The sequence below is a fragment of the Peromyscus eremicus genome, chromosome 4, assembly GCF_949786415.1.
Source record: "Peromyscus eremicus chromosome 4, PerEre_H2_v1, whole genome shotgun sequence".
NCBI lineage: Eukaryota > Metazoa > Chordata > Mammalia > Rodentia > Cricetidae > Peromyscus > Peromyscus eremicus.
Window position 1 is genome coordinate 51,881,690 of NC_081419.1, and position 15,818 is coordinate 51,897,507.

Consider the following 15,818-nt stretch of genomic DNA (forward strand, 5'->3'; position numbering starts at 1 on the left):
TTCAGCAGTGATCTCACCTGTGTGCACATTTCAGTTACTTGGGTTAAGAAAGTAAACAGTTATTAGCATAAAATGTTAGTAATATATTTGTTGAGTTACAAACAGCTTCTCACATTTACCCAATTTTAATAAAAATAGAATTTTTCAGATAAAAGACAAGTTTTTTTAAAAAAAAAAGTTTAAGTGGGTTGCTGTTGGAACATGGTCCAAGACTTGAGTTGTGTGAGGAGAATTCTGAGTGCTTGTGAGAAAACTCCAAGAAAACAAGAGTCTTATGACCCCAGTTTCTTCAACAACACGGAATTGGTCTTTTGTTGTTGCTGTTGCGTGGTTTTTGGAGACAGGGTTTCTCTGTGTAACAGCTCTGACTGTCCTGGAACTCACTTTGTAGACCAGGCTGGCCTTGAACTCACAGAGACCCACCTGCCTCTGCCTCCTGAATGCTGGAATTACACGCATGTGCCCTCACTGCCTGGCTGGAATTGTTCTTGGAATGTGCTTTTGCGGCCCTCCCAAGTATAGTAGATAACAATGAATACACTTCAGATTCCTCATTACAACTAGATATTGTTATTTGTTTATATGCCTCTAAGGAAAAACATGCTTTAGCCACATACAGCTTGTTCTTGTGATTATATACTCAGGGACCTTTCTTAACCCTTAGGATATAAATTGATGCTCTGTAAAGTTGGCTACTACATGAGACTTCAGTCCGCTTCATTTTTTAGGCTCCATTCTCCCGGATTTCACTGCCTCTAGAGTGGTAAACAGGTTGCAGTTGTACATATACCCATAAACTGTTGAGATTTTATCAGGTATAGTGACAGCAAAGAGAAAACTTGGTACGATTACTCTTATTAGCTTTCCGTACTTTTCTATACCTCTTCATTTCACCATTGTCAAGATGTGGATGGAAATCTCAGAACCAGGTAGTACAGTACTGGGAATGGCAAACAGAGTAGGCAGGTTGAACAACAGACCAGAAAGAGCAGAGTAGGGCAGGGAGCTGCTCACTGGTAGAACACCCGGAAAGCATGTGCAGAACCAGGGAACTGAAGGACTGCCAATAGGAAATGTTCAAACTGAACCTGACAAGTTTTCTTCTAGAGAGATAAAAGGCTTATGGTGTATTTTTGTGTCTTTCTGTGTGCCAGAGGACAACCTTAGAAGTTGTTCCCTTGGTGCCACCAACTTTCTTTGAGACAGGATCTCTCCCTGGCCTGGATCTCACCAAGCAGGCTCAGCTGATTGCCCCAGAGAGCCCCAGGGATCTACCTGTCTCTGTCTTCCCAGTGCTGGGGTTATAAGAGTGTTACCAAGCTGCGGGCGTGCGTGCGTGCATGCGTGCATGTGTGTCAGGCAAGGTCTCAATACTTAGCACCAGGTGGCCTGGAATTCAGTGCAAACCACACTAACCTAGGTATTTGACAACGGAGGAATCTCCCCTGACCAGTGAAGTATGTGTTTTAAAAATTAGTTCCTAAGGGGCTGGCAAGAAGTTCAGTGGTTTAAGAGCATTGACTGCTCTTCTAGAGGACCTGGGTTTGGTTCCCAGCACCCATGTGGAAGCTCGCAGCTATCTGTAATTCCAAGATCTGGAATACATGCAGGCAAAACACCAATGCACATAAAATTAAAAAATATATATAATATATATATTATATATATATTTTATATATAAATCAATTCTTGAACTGATAGGGTATTTCAGTGGTCGGCATGAAGCCCTAGGTTTGATTCATAGCACTGAGAAAAAAAATATGTCTTAAAACTATGAAAACCATAAGAAAACCATGTTTTCAGCTAAATTTCTTAAACTACATTAAATTACTTCATGTCTATTTCCTTAAGCTGTAATTAATACAAATGTCAAATCAATTCCCAGGAAACCTCCAAATCACTTGGAACAAGAGGCAGGTCACAGTAAGTGTCCTCATCTGCACACTAGGACTTACTGAAGCATGTCCCTTCTTTTTGACTGCAGACAACTACTAGCATGGAAGCATTTGAACACTACCCTGATACTCTACAGTGCACACAGAGACCATCAGTGAAGGGAGTACAGGAGACGTCAATGAAAGGGAGCCATGCTTTCTCAATCCTGGGTCCTGTCACCTCCACAATCTTACTAATCATTCATCCTCTTTCTCTTCTTTTTTGAGACTAGGCCCTACTTTATTGGCCAGGCTGACTTTGAACTACTGAACCAGAGTAATCCTTCTGCCTCAGTCTTCCCAGCCAGCTTTTACTCCTGACAACTATAAGAGATTTCAGGACGATCATTTATGGAGACAAAGCTGGCCTCAGGAGATCCTCACACATTTACCAATCCAAGAAATTGCATAAAATTGAAAAGGAAACTTTTAAAAACACCCAAGAGATAAGACTGGCTTGGCTATATAAAATAGGCAAATGAAAACTCCTCTTAATTACTAGGTAATATGGTACAATATCTAAGGCTTTGGAGATCTATGAAAAGATATGAACTAGAAAAGATATGAATCCAGAGCACTAAAGGAAAATTACAAAACCAAAGTTAATTTTTGAAGTTTATATTAAAAATAATAAACTGATTTTAACAGCGAACTATACACTTGCTCTAAGACTTAGTGTGTGCTCTAAGGGAAGGTAGGAGCAAATGAATGCTGCAAGGATCTAAAACCTGAGAGAAAAACAAAAACAACTTCTTGGTTTCTGTAAGAACAGATTGGATAACAGTGTTGCCAGCTAATAAGGGGAATGGAGACATAGAATATTTGGAAGGCAAGTAATGAGCTCGGTTTGGGACACACTGGTCTTGATGTATCTACTGAGGACCCTGAGGTTTAAGATTTACTCCTTTTTAGAGAGACCTTGGCCAACACAACAAATGCACAATGAACACAGATGGCGATGAACTAGGCAAGCTGCTTACCACAGATTGTACACCATGTTAAAAACAAACTGATATGAATTGGGGGAATTGGGAGAATTATCGGCTGCAGTGGGAGTACGAGGTAATAACAATAACACATTTCAATACAACTTCTATTTCATATTCTTAACATTCCCCTGCCATACATCTAGTTTAAATGTGAAGACTGTTAGTTACATTTCAATGCATAAATTACTCAAAATACATCCTCATAAATTCCTTTTCCTACCCTCCCCCACAGCTTTCTTTACTCAGTGTTTCCAAGAATCATGTAGTGATTTTTCAATAACAAAGATAGACTATAGGTTCTCACAGACCTTGAATTAAAAACACTCCCGGTGTGGTGGCACACACCTTTAGTCTCAGCACTTGGGAGGCAGAGGCAGGTGGATCTCTGAGCTTGAGGCCAGTCTGGTCTACAGAGTAAGTTCCAGGACAGTCAGGGCTACACAGAGAAACCCTGTCAAGAAAAACAAAACAAAACAGAACAGAACAAAAAAGCAAAGAAAAGAAAAAAGAAAAAACAATCAACCACTCCCTTCAAACTAATGTTCAACTATTCTCCAATCTCCATGGATGGGAAATAAGTAGAATGCCAGGGCAAGACGGTGAGGAGCAGGAAGACCTTTGGCAGTCTGGGGGTTACTTTACTCCAAACTAAATCTGTGTTCCTTGACTGTTTGATGGTGTGAACCAGGGAAAACTACACAGTGACTGCACCTTAAGATGAGAGGCAGAACTGAGTTCAAGCTACTCAAGTCCTACAACTTCCACATCGTCATGGAGAAAAGTAAGGAAACTGTAGCCTAGGGAGCAGGATTTTGTTCTTCTTCCTTCAAGATATCCTGGCCCATCAGCTGTTACATCAAGGCTCATTAATCCTAAACAATCACATGACTGCCCCAAAGGGGAGATGCAGTGATGCCGAATTCTGGTATAAAGTTAAAGGATAGAAGGACAAAGAAACTGACCTCAAAGACTGCAGATGCAGCTGAGCGATGTCCCCGACATGCACAGGCCCTGTGTTTGAGACCCCCCAAAGCAGAGAAAGTAGAAACAAAACCAAAAAATAGGAAAAGTAAACGTCAAGTAATTCTGTGATTTTTCTCCAAATCAGTCTTCTAATAAAATTGGTAGGAAAATAAAGATATTTGGGTTGCCAAAGTAGATATTTTCCCCTATATACCACAATCAAAATTAATAAGCAACACAGTTAAGTAACTGAAGGGGGATTTATATGTCATAATTTGTAACAAAAGGTAAAGTTCCACAAACACTGTGAGAAACTCTTCTTTCCAAGAACACAGGGGACTTAGAACTCTACTTGAAATAATACTGAATTGTATCAGTCAAGTTATCAGGAAGATTAATTGATCTTGTTTAGGACAAGAATGGATTCCATGCTCACTACTAGAGGCAGGGTAGCTGAAGGAGAGTCAGGGCTAAAGCTCTGGCACCTCTCTGTCTTCTCTGTGCTCTATGATTTCTGCACCACTTCCTTACGAAGTTACAGCTGCTCGTTATTCTTTTCAAAGAGAACTAACCCATGAGGCATTGGACAAAGACAAGTAATTACTCTAAGCCTTTGGGCAGGCAGGAACACAGCATTTAAAAGCACACTCTAAGTCTGACTGGCTTAAAATACTAGCACAACTTATTGTTGTGTGACTGTGGCTGGCCATGTCAGTCGACCTCCAGGCCTCTGTTTCAACTGTAAAGTGAAAACAGTAATAACAGAGAGAGTTGTCTTGAAGATAAGTAAACTGAAGAGCCTGGCACAGGGTAAGCCAGTGGACAGCCATGCTACTGCACTGCTGTTCCTATGATTGGTTTGAGTGTAATGCTAACGGAAATACTTGTTTCTAGGCACCACACCATCAGCTAAGAACAGCCAAAACATTAGATGAAATCCAATCGCAGAGAAGAGCCAAGAGCTCCCAAGAAAAACTACTTCAACCAAAATTCAACCTAAGAAATGACACTGGCTTTAGGTTCATCAGTTACAAAGAACTTTCTTTTAGTGTTTTTCCTTATTCGAGAAACAGATGGAAGCTGACACAGCAAGACAGAGAGCAAGGGAATGATGGAAGGAAGCGGCTACATCAAACATGCTTTAAGGTGTCGGAATCCTTAGTCACCAAGGGCTACCATTCATGAAGAATTTTTAAAGGGTCTCAAAGCTATTAAAATGGTAATTAGGCCCCAAGAAAACAAGAACCAATTCAATTACTTGCTGTCTTTAAATTTAAAACCCTCTATTAAGAGGGTCTAAAATAAAGCACAGTTATAATTTCAGGTCCATGACCAACCTTAAAGCCAAAGTGTATGTTCCCGGCTGCCGCTGGCTCTCCCGGATGAGGTAGCTCCCCTCAGCCACACTCAAGAGCTGGTCAGTCTCTTCTCTAGAGATCATGCCATGAAACCTATGGAACAAAGCCAATCAGAGAGCCGACTCTCCACAGTTCTTCAGTACAACAGGACAAAACACAGCCCCTGCCCTCACCTGCTGGTCTCGGCCACACCGAGGGAGGAAAGAAAGCACTTGGCTTTAACTGTGCTGTGCCTCCCTCAGCCGGGCCCTGGTCAGCTTCTCTGGGATAAGAACAGCACCAAAGCAGCTACTGAGTCTACTTCCCAACTTGGAACAAAATCCACATCCACTGAAGGCAGGATCCACCACCTCACCTAAGAGGACAGACCTTTCTCATGTAACCATTTGACCATATGGGCTTGCTAAAGAATAATACACAGAATTTATCTCATTTCTTCTACCCAGTTGGTACTGTGATCCAAGCTTCTGGCTGGAAGTCCATGCTGGCAACTTTCCAGGACCCTGGGTTGTCTTTAATTGGTATGATCACCCAATAATGTGCATAATGTGCATTGCTGGATACTCAGACCACAAGCAAAGAGTGTAGCACATGCCTTGGCTTCCTGTCCAAACCCTATCGTTCATTAACAAAGGAAAAAAAGCAAGAATAAACACAAATAATGAATGCATCTTTTATGCAAAGACTCATTCACAACAACCTGATACAGAACCCTGAGAAAGTAAAAGTGGCCGTGGTGGCGGATATCTAAAATACAGAATCATTTTACACCTGTATGAGGGTCTGCAATCTGTAGATTCATATAGCATGTCCTTTAAGGAACTCAGACGATGAAGGACTCCAGGCCACACCACCCCGGATGTGTTGCTTTAGTATGCAGTCTTCATCTGACAGCACAAGACATAGAGCCAGTGGCAGGAAAAGTCTTTCTGAGCTCTCTTTATCTACCTAAGGACAAATCATCCAAAAGGGCCTGAATCCCAGCAGGCTCTCCCCACCCCTGGAGACTGAATCTCATGCAGAAGAGGAGATATAAAGGTAGCACCATGCCACACACAAACTTGCTTCTCTCCCATTCTTCCTCCTAAGGAAGGAAAAATCACATTTCCTAAAAATCATCTATTCTTCCCTAAATGGCCCACAATGTCCCTAAGGACATTTTAAATTATTAAAAACTAACTAAACAATAAATATTAGTATACAAACTCGGACATTCCACTGGGTATTCACTCCTTTTTCTGTGATAGCCTTGTGTGCATTCTACTAACAACATGTTTACACTGTCTGCTGTGATCTACCTGTTGAGTTTATCTCAAAGGCTCAGGCATCACAGAAGAGGATGGCAGTAAGTCTCTAGTAAGTCTCTCCTCACAGCTAACTCACTGCTTAAAAAAAAAAAAAGCATCACAGGCCAGGTGGTGGTGGCGGGCCACGCCATTAATCCCAGCACTCGGGAGGCAGAGGCAGGCGGATCTCTGTGAGTTCGAGGCCAACCTGGTTTACAGAGTGAGATCCAGGACAGGCTCCAAAGCTACACAGAGAAACCCTGTCTCGAGAAAAAAAAAAAAAAAAAAAAAAAAAAAAAGAAAGAAAGAAAGAAAAAGAAACATCATAGCTTCTACAGCACAAAAGGACAATAGTCACTTGACTTTCATTTAAATTTTAAAGGTTCTTCACTGACACCTTAATAGCCCAGGAATTTTGCTTTGGGGTAACTGGCAACTCTCTGAAGTTTTTCCTTGTAGGTTTGGCTCGTCTTAAAATTGTTCATGGCAATTATGTTTAAATCACATCACCCAGAAATGCTCTAATTGGTCTCCTGGATTTTTCATCTTCCTGAATTTGTCAATCTTTTACAACTAAGTTCATGGGCAATATACTTTATCTGCTGCAGGTAAGAGGGTAACCCATTCCTGATGAGACACCCTCCAGAAGTCTATACTTTGTATGTGCCATGCCATCAGGGAATAAAGTTGGCAAAATGTACTAGCTGTTTAAGACAAAGATCAATTGTCTTAAAAGGCAATCAAATTCAAATTCTGGAACACAACTTAACAATGAAATTTAAAGAACCTTAAAAGAATTCATACCAACTAATCTACTATTTGTATCCCTTTAAAACTGTGAGAGGTTTCTGAGAGTTACTATTAACATTAGAGATTAAGCCTCCCTTCCCCATAAATCCCCCATCTAAAATCTGATACATTCCTGTATCTAGTACTCCTGATGAGAACCTCAATCAGAAGGGCAGCTGAGCAACTCTGAAGACTGCCAAGACTGAGTCTCAGCTATGGAGTCACTCTCCCCTCAGCTCCCAGGCAGGCTGCCCATGGACCATTCCAAGACTCAAAAAACGCACCTGGAATTCTAAGTAATATAGAAATAATTGCTGTATACATTGTTTTTTATATTATCTCAATGAAAACCAAAGGTTTTTATCTGGGGCAGTGGTTCTCAACTGTGGATAGCGACCCCTTGGGGGTCGAATGATCCTTTCACAGGGCTTGCCTAAGACTATCTGAAAACACAGATACTTATATTACGATTCATAACAGCAGCAAAATTACAGTTATGAAGTAGCAATGAAATAATTGGGAACGGTAAGGATTATAGGTGATTTTTACTCTTTTCTTGAAAGTGCTATATTTCTATTTCTCAATAATCAGAAAAACTAAGGCCTTGGACATTAAAACAGCACTTTAAATAATTTTCCCTATAGCTAGTTGCCCAACCATAGAACTAAAACTAAAAGTCAATTTAAAAATTATTATAATGCTCATTACCAATATTAAGCAGAAAACTCAAGCTACAAATCTGTATGTACAAGATGTAAACTTTGTAAACCTGAGAGGGGACAGATGCATTGGCACATGCCTGTAGCTCCACCACAAAAGGAAGCTGGGCTTCAAAGCTATGCTATCTTAAGTAAATAACATGAAAACATAAAGGAAGTACAATGATTAACTAACATTATGAAAACATCCTCAGAAGGCAGTATATAAAAATTTTAATATGTCTCTGGGTAACATGAATCACTTTTTTCTGGTATGACACTACATAATATTGAAAAGTAGAAGAAAGGGGGACATTATAAAATAAACTGTCTAAATCCCACTGAATCTAGCTGCATGTTTTATCGTGTCTAGTACATAAATATATACACTTTCTTGACATTGATCTAGGAGTATGTATTTATATGGCTTTCTTCTTGCGTCTTTAACATTTTTGCACATTTATTTTATCATAGTATTTTCTTTTTATAGTTGTCTTTATTTTCCTATTTTAGACCAGTGGGAATTATACCTGTAATCAGATAAAGAGAATTTAATTCCACCAAACTAAAATATTTCTCTCATCCTGCATTTTTACCAAAAGCATACATTTACCTATATCTTTTACATATATAAACCTACAATCCATACTTACTCTCTTCCATAATACTTTGGTCTGTTTTCTACCTATAGAAAAGAAGAAAAACAATGAATACTTATGAAAATCCAAATGCACAAAATGTAAGTCAACACATTTTCATATGATAAACTAAAGCATATCCCAAGAAAAAGAATCTGAGTAATATTAACAGGCAGAAGATGGACTGTAAGTTTATTAATTAACTGGATTAGTTATTTCATTTCTCTAGATCTGTTTCTAATGTACCCATGCTGTGTGAGTAAACAGTGGAATTTTCTAGATGGTGATGAATTAGAAAAGATAATCACTTTATTCAAAGAGTAAAATATCCACCAAACTTAATGTCCTAACAGTGTCACTACAAACTGTGGTTTTCTTCTCACCCTCCTCCCGTCCTCTCCCTCCCTATCACTCCGTATTCTCCATTTTGTTACAAATATCCTAACACAGCATCAGCCTTCTGGCTCCCATCAGCTCTCCTCTCACCAGTCCCTTCCTATAGCATTCCTAGCATGTCCCACACCCAGAAGCATGGATTCTGAGGAGTTCCTGTTGGGTAGATAGGGAGGGAGAGGGGATTTGCCCAACTCATTCAAGAAATACTGAAGAGAAATGGGACAGGCATTTCTCTTTTTCTAAGAAAATTATTTGTGGGTGTGTGTGTGGGGGGGGGGTGAATGCCGCATCATGGGAAGTGGAGGTCAGAGGATAACTTACACTGTAGTTCTGAGCTGAACAGTCTAGATTCTAGAGTGAGTTTAGTGTTTGACTTTCTGTGCCGGGCTTATTTCACTTAGTAAAATGTCCTCCAGGTTCACCCACAATGCTGCATATAAAAGGACTTGCTGCTTTTAAAGGCTGTGTTTGGTGTGAAATAGAGTATTTCATCATGTATATGTGCATTTTCTTTACCCACTCATTCACTGACTAGCCATTGTGACTAATACAGCAAAACATCAGAGTGCAGATACATCCTCAACATAATGAATTCATTTCCTTTGGAGAGGTACCAAGTAGTGAGGGTGCTGGACTGTATAGTACAAGAAGAAACTGAGTATCAGGGAAGTTACACTTGTTATTGAAGATACTACCTGTTCAAACGGTAGAGACCAAGTTAATACCGTGATTCTTATGCATAGCCAAAAAGACCCTCCTTTTGCCTGTTTGATGCTGCCTCGGTTGATTTTGGTTAAATGACAGTTCCCAAAGCAACTTCAAAAGCCTATTGAGTGTTTCCTGTAGTTCTGCACCAAACATAGCTGCCAAGTCTGGATTTCCTATTCACTGGTCATCCAGACCTAGAACTGTTTCTAACAAACTTGAGACATTTATTGCCATCATATCAAGAAACCTGTTTCGGTGACAATGCCATGCATCCTCAAGGGCACACCATAACGATTTCTCAGAATCTAACCTGGTACACCATCTCGGAGGCATCTTCAAATTCTCTCAATTGTAGAATTATGGTAATAACATACTACGTTTCTTTCCCAAATTCCATACTACAGGAAAGCGACAGTTTTATCTTTCTGATACATATTTTTTTCTCCCATGGTAACGAACTTTTCTGCTGGTTGTTTCCTATCTTACTAGTTAAGTTGTTTTTAACATGTTTTCATTTTTCATAGGAGTCATGATTCTACTTTTTCCTAAGAATTATTCTTTTTTTTTTAAAGATTTATTTACTTATTATGTACACAGAAGAGGGCACCAGATCTCATTATAGATGGCTGTGATCCACTATGTGGTTGCTGGGAATTGAACTCAGGACCTCTGGAAGAGCAGTCAGTGCTCTTAACCTCTGAGCCATCTCTCCAGCCCCCACCCCCCCTAAGAATTATTCTTAACTAATAAGCCTCTTCATTTCTGTTGCAATTGCAGCCAGGTTATTTCTTATCTTAAATCCCATCTGAGTTTGTCTTTGTTCCACAATTCTCAGCTTATAAAACTCACTGCACATCTTTTGAGTCAAAGGAAGCAGGGAAGGTTTTCTTTTCCTAAACAAGATCTAGATGTTTTAAGGTTATCTAAGATATTAAGTATTGTCTCCAAACTTACAGACATTACTCAGATAATCAAATTAAAAGATTAGTCAAATATAAAAATGATTAACAATCTCAAATTAGTTGACCTATAAATGTATCAAGTTGGAAATTTAAATGTCATGTAATAGAATAATTTATGCTTATTTAAGCATTTATATGCTTGTTTTTAAGTTTTATAAAACATCTAAATGTTTTTGCAGGAAAAGAAAAATCTCTGCTTCCTTAGATTCCCATGACAGGAGTTTGTAAAATCAAGAGATGACTAGTTCCCCAAAGTCATTTTTTCCTCTTATTCAGTCCACCAAATCAAACATATTCCCATACTTCATAGATTCCTTTCTGCCCCTTTTTGGCTATTCCCAGAACCAGTGCATACAGGTCCTTTCATTCATCCTTAGGAATACTACAACAATCTCCTGAAACAGTCTTTTTGCCTCCAAATGTCCATCTTCCTTCCTAATCCACCTTGCATTGCAGCCAAGTGCTCTAAACCTAATATCATGTTTTTGTGCTGAAAGTACCTGTATTACCTCTACAGCTACAAGGACAAGTTCTGAACTCTATACTTAGGACATAAAATATATTTTTTATTTTTTTGTCTATGTAGATATCTGGTACCATCTTTTAACACTCTACCACAATTCCCTGCAAGTGGCAAAAAGAAAACAAACAAACAAACAAACCAATACATGGAACTGCTGCCAGTTTGCTCCGTTGGCTAATCTACTCCACTCCCTACGGAGACTCTAGGTTCTTCTAGGAGAGAGATATTGCTCTGACTGAGTTCTGAGGATCGAGCAGAAAGCAGCACCTCAGAGAATATTGGTTAATCGATTGAAGGAATAAAAATATAAATGTCTGGTCTCAGGTTCTTGGACTTTAGCACTATGAGGTATGGGTTCTATATCATGGAGGGAAATTAAATTCAATATTTAAAAAAGTAGTCAGCACTCCCATAACATATGAGTCATTACCACACCAGCATATCTTGCATGCAGTCACTGCTGTAGGTCAAAGGTAATAATGATGACTACTTTTCTCCTCCAATAGCACACAAAGTACCTTCTAGCACCATGAACACTGGTCAGCTGAGGTGAAGCTTCTAGTTGGGTACCAGCTCAAGTGATCCAAATAAGTGGAATCTTCAGCAATAGAGCCTTATCATTCAGTTGTAACCAACAGCTGTGACAACAACCTTTGATGTTTGGGAGAATTTACAGGATCCCTTTGGCCAATGACCCAACTAGATATAGCCCATTTTTGGCACTGGAGGTTTTACTTGGTGGCATAAGATGTCTGTCTGGTTGGAGCATTGTTTTTCCCCTTATATGGTGACTCCATTTAAATTTAAATTTCTTTCATATATGCATATCTTTTAGGAAGCTTCTATAGTAGTACGATTCCACATGGCCTTTCAAAAGTCTTAAGTGTTAGCTGTCCCTTCCCATATTCTCACCTTTAACCTACTCTCCCATACCCATCCTGATGTAATCTATTCTAGTTTTCCCTGTACCTCTTTGTAACACTATATTCTATTTCCCCTTCTCTGGAAGATTCCTCCTCCATTCGACCCCTCAGGTCCCTTACTAGCTATTTAAACAGTGGTTTAAACTGTGGTTATTTAGATAAACACACAAATCTACAGATTAAAAGCTAACATTCACATATTATATTGCAAAAGGAAAGCAGCAATGAAATAACAGCTAATGGTACATTCTATAACCACAGATTAGTGTCTTGCTCAACCCTCAACAGAGAAGCTCCTTCTTGTAGTAGATAGTAATTAACAACTGGACCATGTGCAGAGAGAGACTTCAGAACACTCTGTCCTAAATGGAGTCCCATCATCAAACACCTCCCCTCAAGGTTCAGGGATCCATTCAGAAGAGGAAGCGGAAAGATATTTTAAGAGCCAGGGGTATGGAGGACTCCAAGAAAGCAGTGTCTCCCAGACACAACAGGATTGATGCACACATGAACGCACAGAGACTGTTACAGCATGCACAGGACCAGCACAGGTTCAAACCAGATAAGATCCCAGCACTGAGAAGGGGAAGTGGACATAAAGTCCCACCCCAACCAAGAAGCGATTTGCAATTGACACCCACTGGCAAAGGGAAATCAGTTTTCTTCACTGGGTAGGCCCTATGCCCAAGAGTCATTGGCCAACACAAAATCGACTCCATCATTTTTTGTGAGCTTTTTGTTTGGATATTTTGGGTGTGGGTGGGGGGGTGGTGGGGGGAATGTTTGCATCTTTTCATATAATACAAAATATCTTTCCTTGGAAAATTATCCATGTTATTTGTTTATTTTGTGGAAGTGCTTTTTTCTTTTTACTCTTTTGTAATTTCATACATGTATACAATGTATTTACATCACATTCACCCATAACCACCCATCACCCCTTCTGTGTTCTGTGTGTGTGTGTGTATATGTGTGTGTGTGTGTGTGTGTGTGTGTGTGTAACTTGCTATACAGACAGGCAGGCCTAAAACTCAGGGGTATGCCTCCCATGTGCTGGGATTAAAGGCCACATGCTTGGCTCAATCTTGGTTCATTTTGTTAAATTACCCTACAATGATACTCTCAAATGCATTATCAGAAATGAGGAACAAAACATTTTAAAATGTAAGAATGTGTAATTAGCTAAAGAAAGTTATAGTATTTAAAAACTATACAAAGATGTTATATATAATGTAAGCAGTATACATATGTCTAATGAGACTATCAATAAAACTGAATCGGAGTGAAGGTCACACCCACAGACAGGCCTCCAAGGACGGTCAGCTCTGGGAAACAGAAGAAGAAAGGACCTCTGCTGCACCGACTGTGTCACACCCACCTCACAAGTACAGGTGATCCTTCGAGGATGAGGGGCTTCCTGCTGCAGCTGGTATACTACAAGGAGGCAGACAGCAAAGCGTCAATTTCCCTTACAGAGAGTTTAGGAACATACAGAAAAAAACTGGATGCTTTTTACACTTATAAGAAAAGTTACAGTCCTACTTGTTGCTAAATAAAAATTTGTTATGAACAAAACAAAGACTGTCAACCAAATTAAAGTTACCAAATTTTAGGAGAACACAAGCAGAAAAATCATAATCCACACAAATATCTTCTAGAATAGTGGTTCTTAACCTGTGGGTCATAACCCCTTTGTGGATCAAATGATCCTTTCACAGGGGTTGCCTAATACCATCAGAAAACACAGATGTTTACATTACAATTCATAACAGTGGCAAAATTGCAGTTACGAAGTAGCAATGAAAATAATTTTATGGTTAGTGTTCACAACATGAGTAACTGTATTAAAAGATTGCAGCTGATAACCACTGTTCTAGAACAAATTGGGGCTATAACTTTTATATTCTTCTCTGTAATCCACTCTTTGTTTTTCCTAATATAAACCAGTAATATTTATACTTCTTAAAGCACATTACTGTCAAACATGAGACTAAAATATAGAGTTACAGGTCAGAAGTTAACATACATACTATTTTTCTCCCTCATTTATATTGTGAACGTCTATTTTCAAATATAATCTCCTTAAAAACAAAATTTCAGAGACCAAGTTACTAGGACTTACTCAATTTGGGCAAATTAAGCAAAAGAAAGAATTTGACTCTGAAACACTTTGCCAAAGAATGAATAATTTTTAGGGTATCTGTAAATGATCAATAAAATTTGAACTGATAACATGACCTTTTCCAGCCTCACACTAGGTTTTATATTTAAAAATGAGAATAAACAAGATTCGTGGCTATCAGAGGAAGCATGTAAATATGTTTATCTCTTGAGATTATTTTTTTTCTATTTCTAAATGTGCAATGATAGGTAAATGAACTTAAGTTAATACTGCAGTTAAATACTTACATAGTTTGTCAACATCATCAAACTACCCAAAAATCTGGGACTTCAGATAATTCATGCATGACTCATTTGAATGAAGTATCATTTTATAGTTTCTATCTCTTGCCATCATTGTAATTCATATATATCATGGGAATATATATGAATATATACAATTACAAAATATAAACATATATAATTAGAATAAATACAGAACACATCACTGTTCTCTACTGTTACTTACTACGTGAAACATTGACTATAATCCCTGGTAGACAGGAGTACCATAAAGAGTATTATATGTTGATAACTGATATTAAAATATGAAGTTCACTACAGTAATGTCTGATTCATGATGCATGTTGAGGTCACCACTAGGACACAGTACCTGGATAATGCTATGATGTAAAAGGAACTGAGTACAGACAACTAGGGAATGGTGAGGACAGGTGGGGAACAGTCTCCCCCAGGGAAGAGCATTATCAATTGGTTATCAATCCCAAATGGTCAGTCCTGAAACATACACACCAGTAATACTAAACTCAGCAGGGTGTATTTACATATTTAGGAATATATACATATACATATATGTATATAACAACCATTGGTAAAAAAAAGGGGGTTATGGATTTGAAAGAGAGAAAGGAGGGTATATAGGAGGGTTTGGGGGAATAAGGGAAGGGAGAATGATGTAATTATGTTATAATCTAAAAAATAATTCAGTAAAACTATTTTAAAAAAGAATTGAGAAGCTGCAGCTTTACTTTTGTTTGTTTGTTTGCTTTGTTTGAGACAGGGTTTCCCTGTGTAGTCCTGGCTGTTCTGAACTCTCTCTGTAGATCAGGCTGGCCTCAAACTCAATGATCCACCTATCTCTGCCTCCCAAGCGCTGGGATAAAAGGCATATGTCACCACGCCTGGCTCCTGCAGCTTTACTTTTTAATTTTTTTTTTTTTTTAAAATCTCAAACTAAAACAAACAAAAAACCCACTTCCTCAAAAAAGTCTGAAATTCTGATACAAATGTCTTCCTTGGCTTTTTATTTTTTTCATGGCTACAAATATCCCTGGGTTGGTACACTAAAATCGTTTTAAATATCTTATGTGATCTGTGACTCTAGAGATTAAATGGATAGTGTGAGGGATAACTGAGCTTCAGAAGGGGAGAAAGAGCACTGCAGTCACTGGGCCTGACAGTGAGGATGTGCCATCACTCTAGAGCTGTATGTCTCCACCTAAGAGAAGCCAAATACTAGGCAGACAGTCC

The 15,818-nt window shown here is 38.9% G+C and overlaps 1 protein-coding gene across 4 annotated transcripts in view; it reads right to left on the bottom strand.

Moving 5' to 3' along the window:
* Positions 1-15,818, bottom strand: part of Chn1 (chimerin 1) — a 153,924-nt gene that overhangs the window by 89,914 nt on the left and 48,192 nt on the right. For 3 of the 4 annotated variants that reach the window (XM_059260707.1, XM_059260706.1, XM_059260709.1), the window contains 3 exons: positions 13,546-13,601; positions 8,671-8,702; positions 5,224-5,337 (listed from right to left, as the gene is read on the bottom strand). In XM_059260707.1, coding sequence (XP_059116690.1) covers positions 5,224-5,337; positions 8,671-8,702; positions 13,546-13,601 — 202 coding nt within the window. The remainder of the gene's footprint in view (positions 1-5,223; positions 5,338-8,670; positions 8,703-13,545; positions 13,602-15,818) is intronic. The other variant, XM_059260708.1, reaches the window with a different exon arrangement.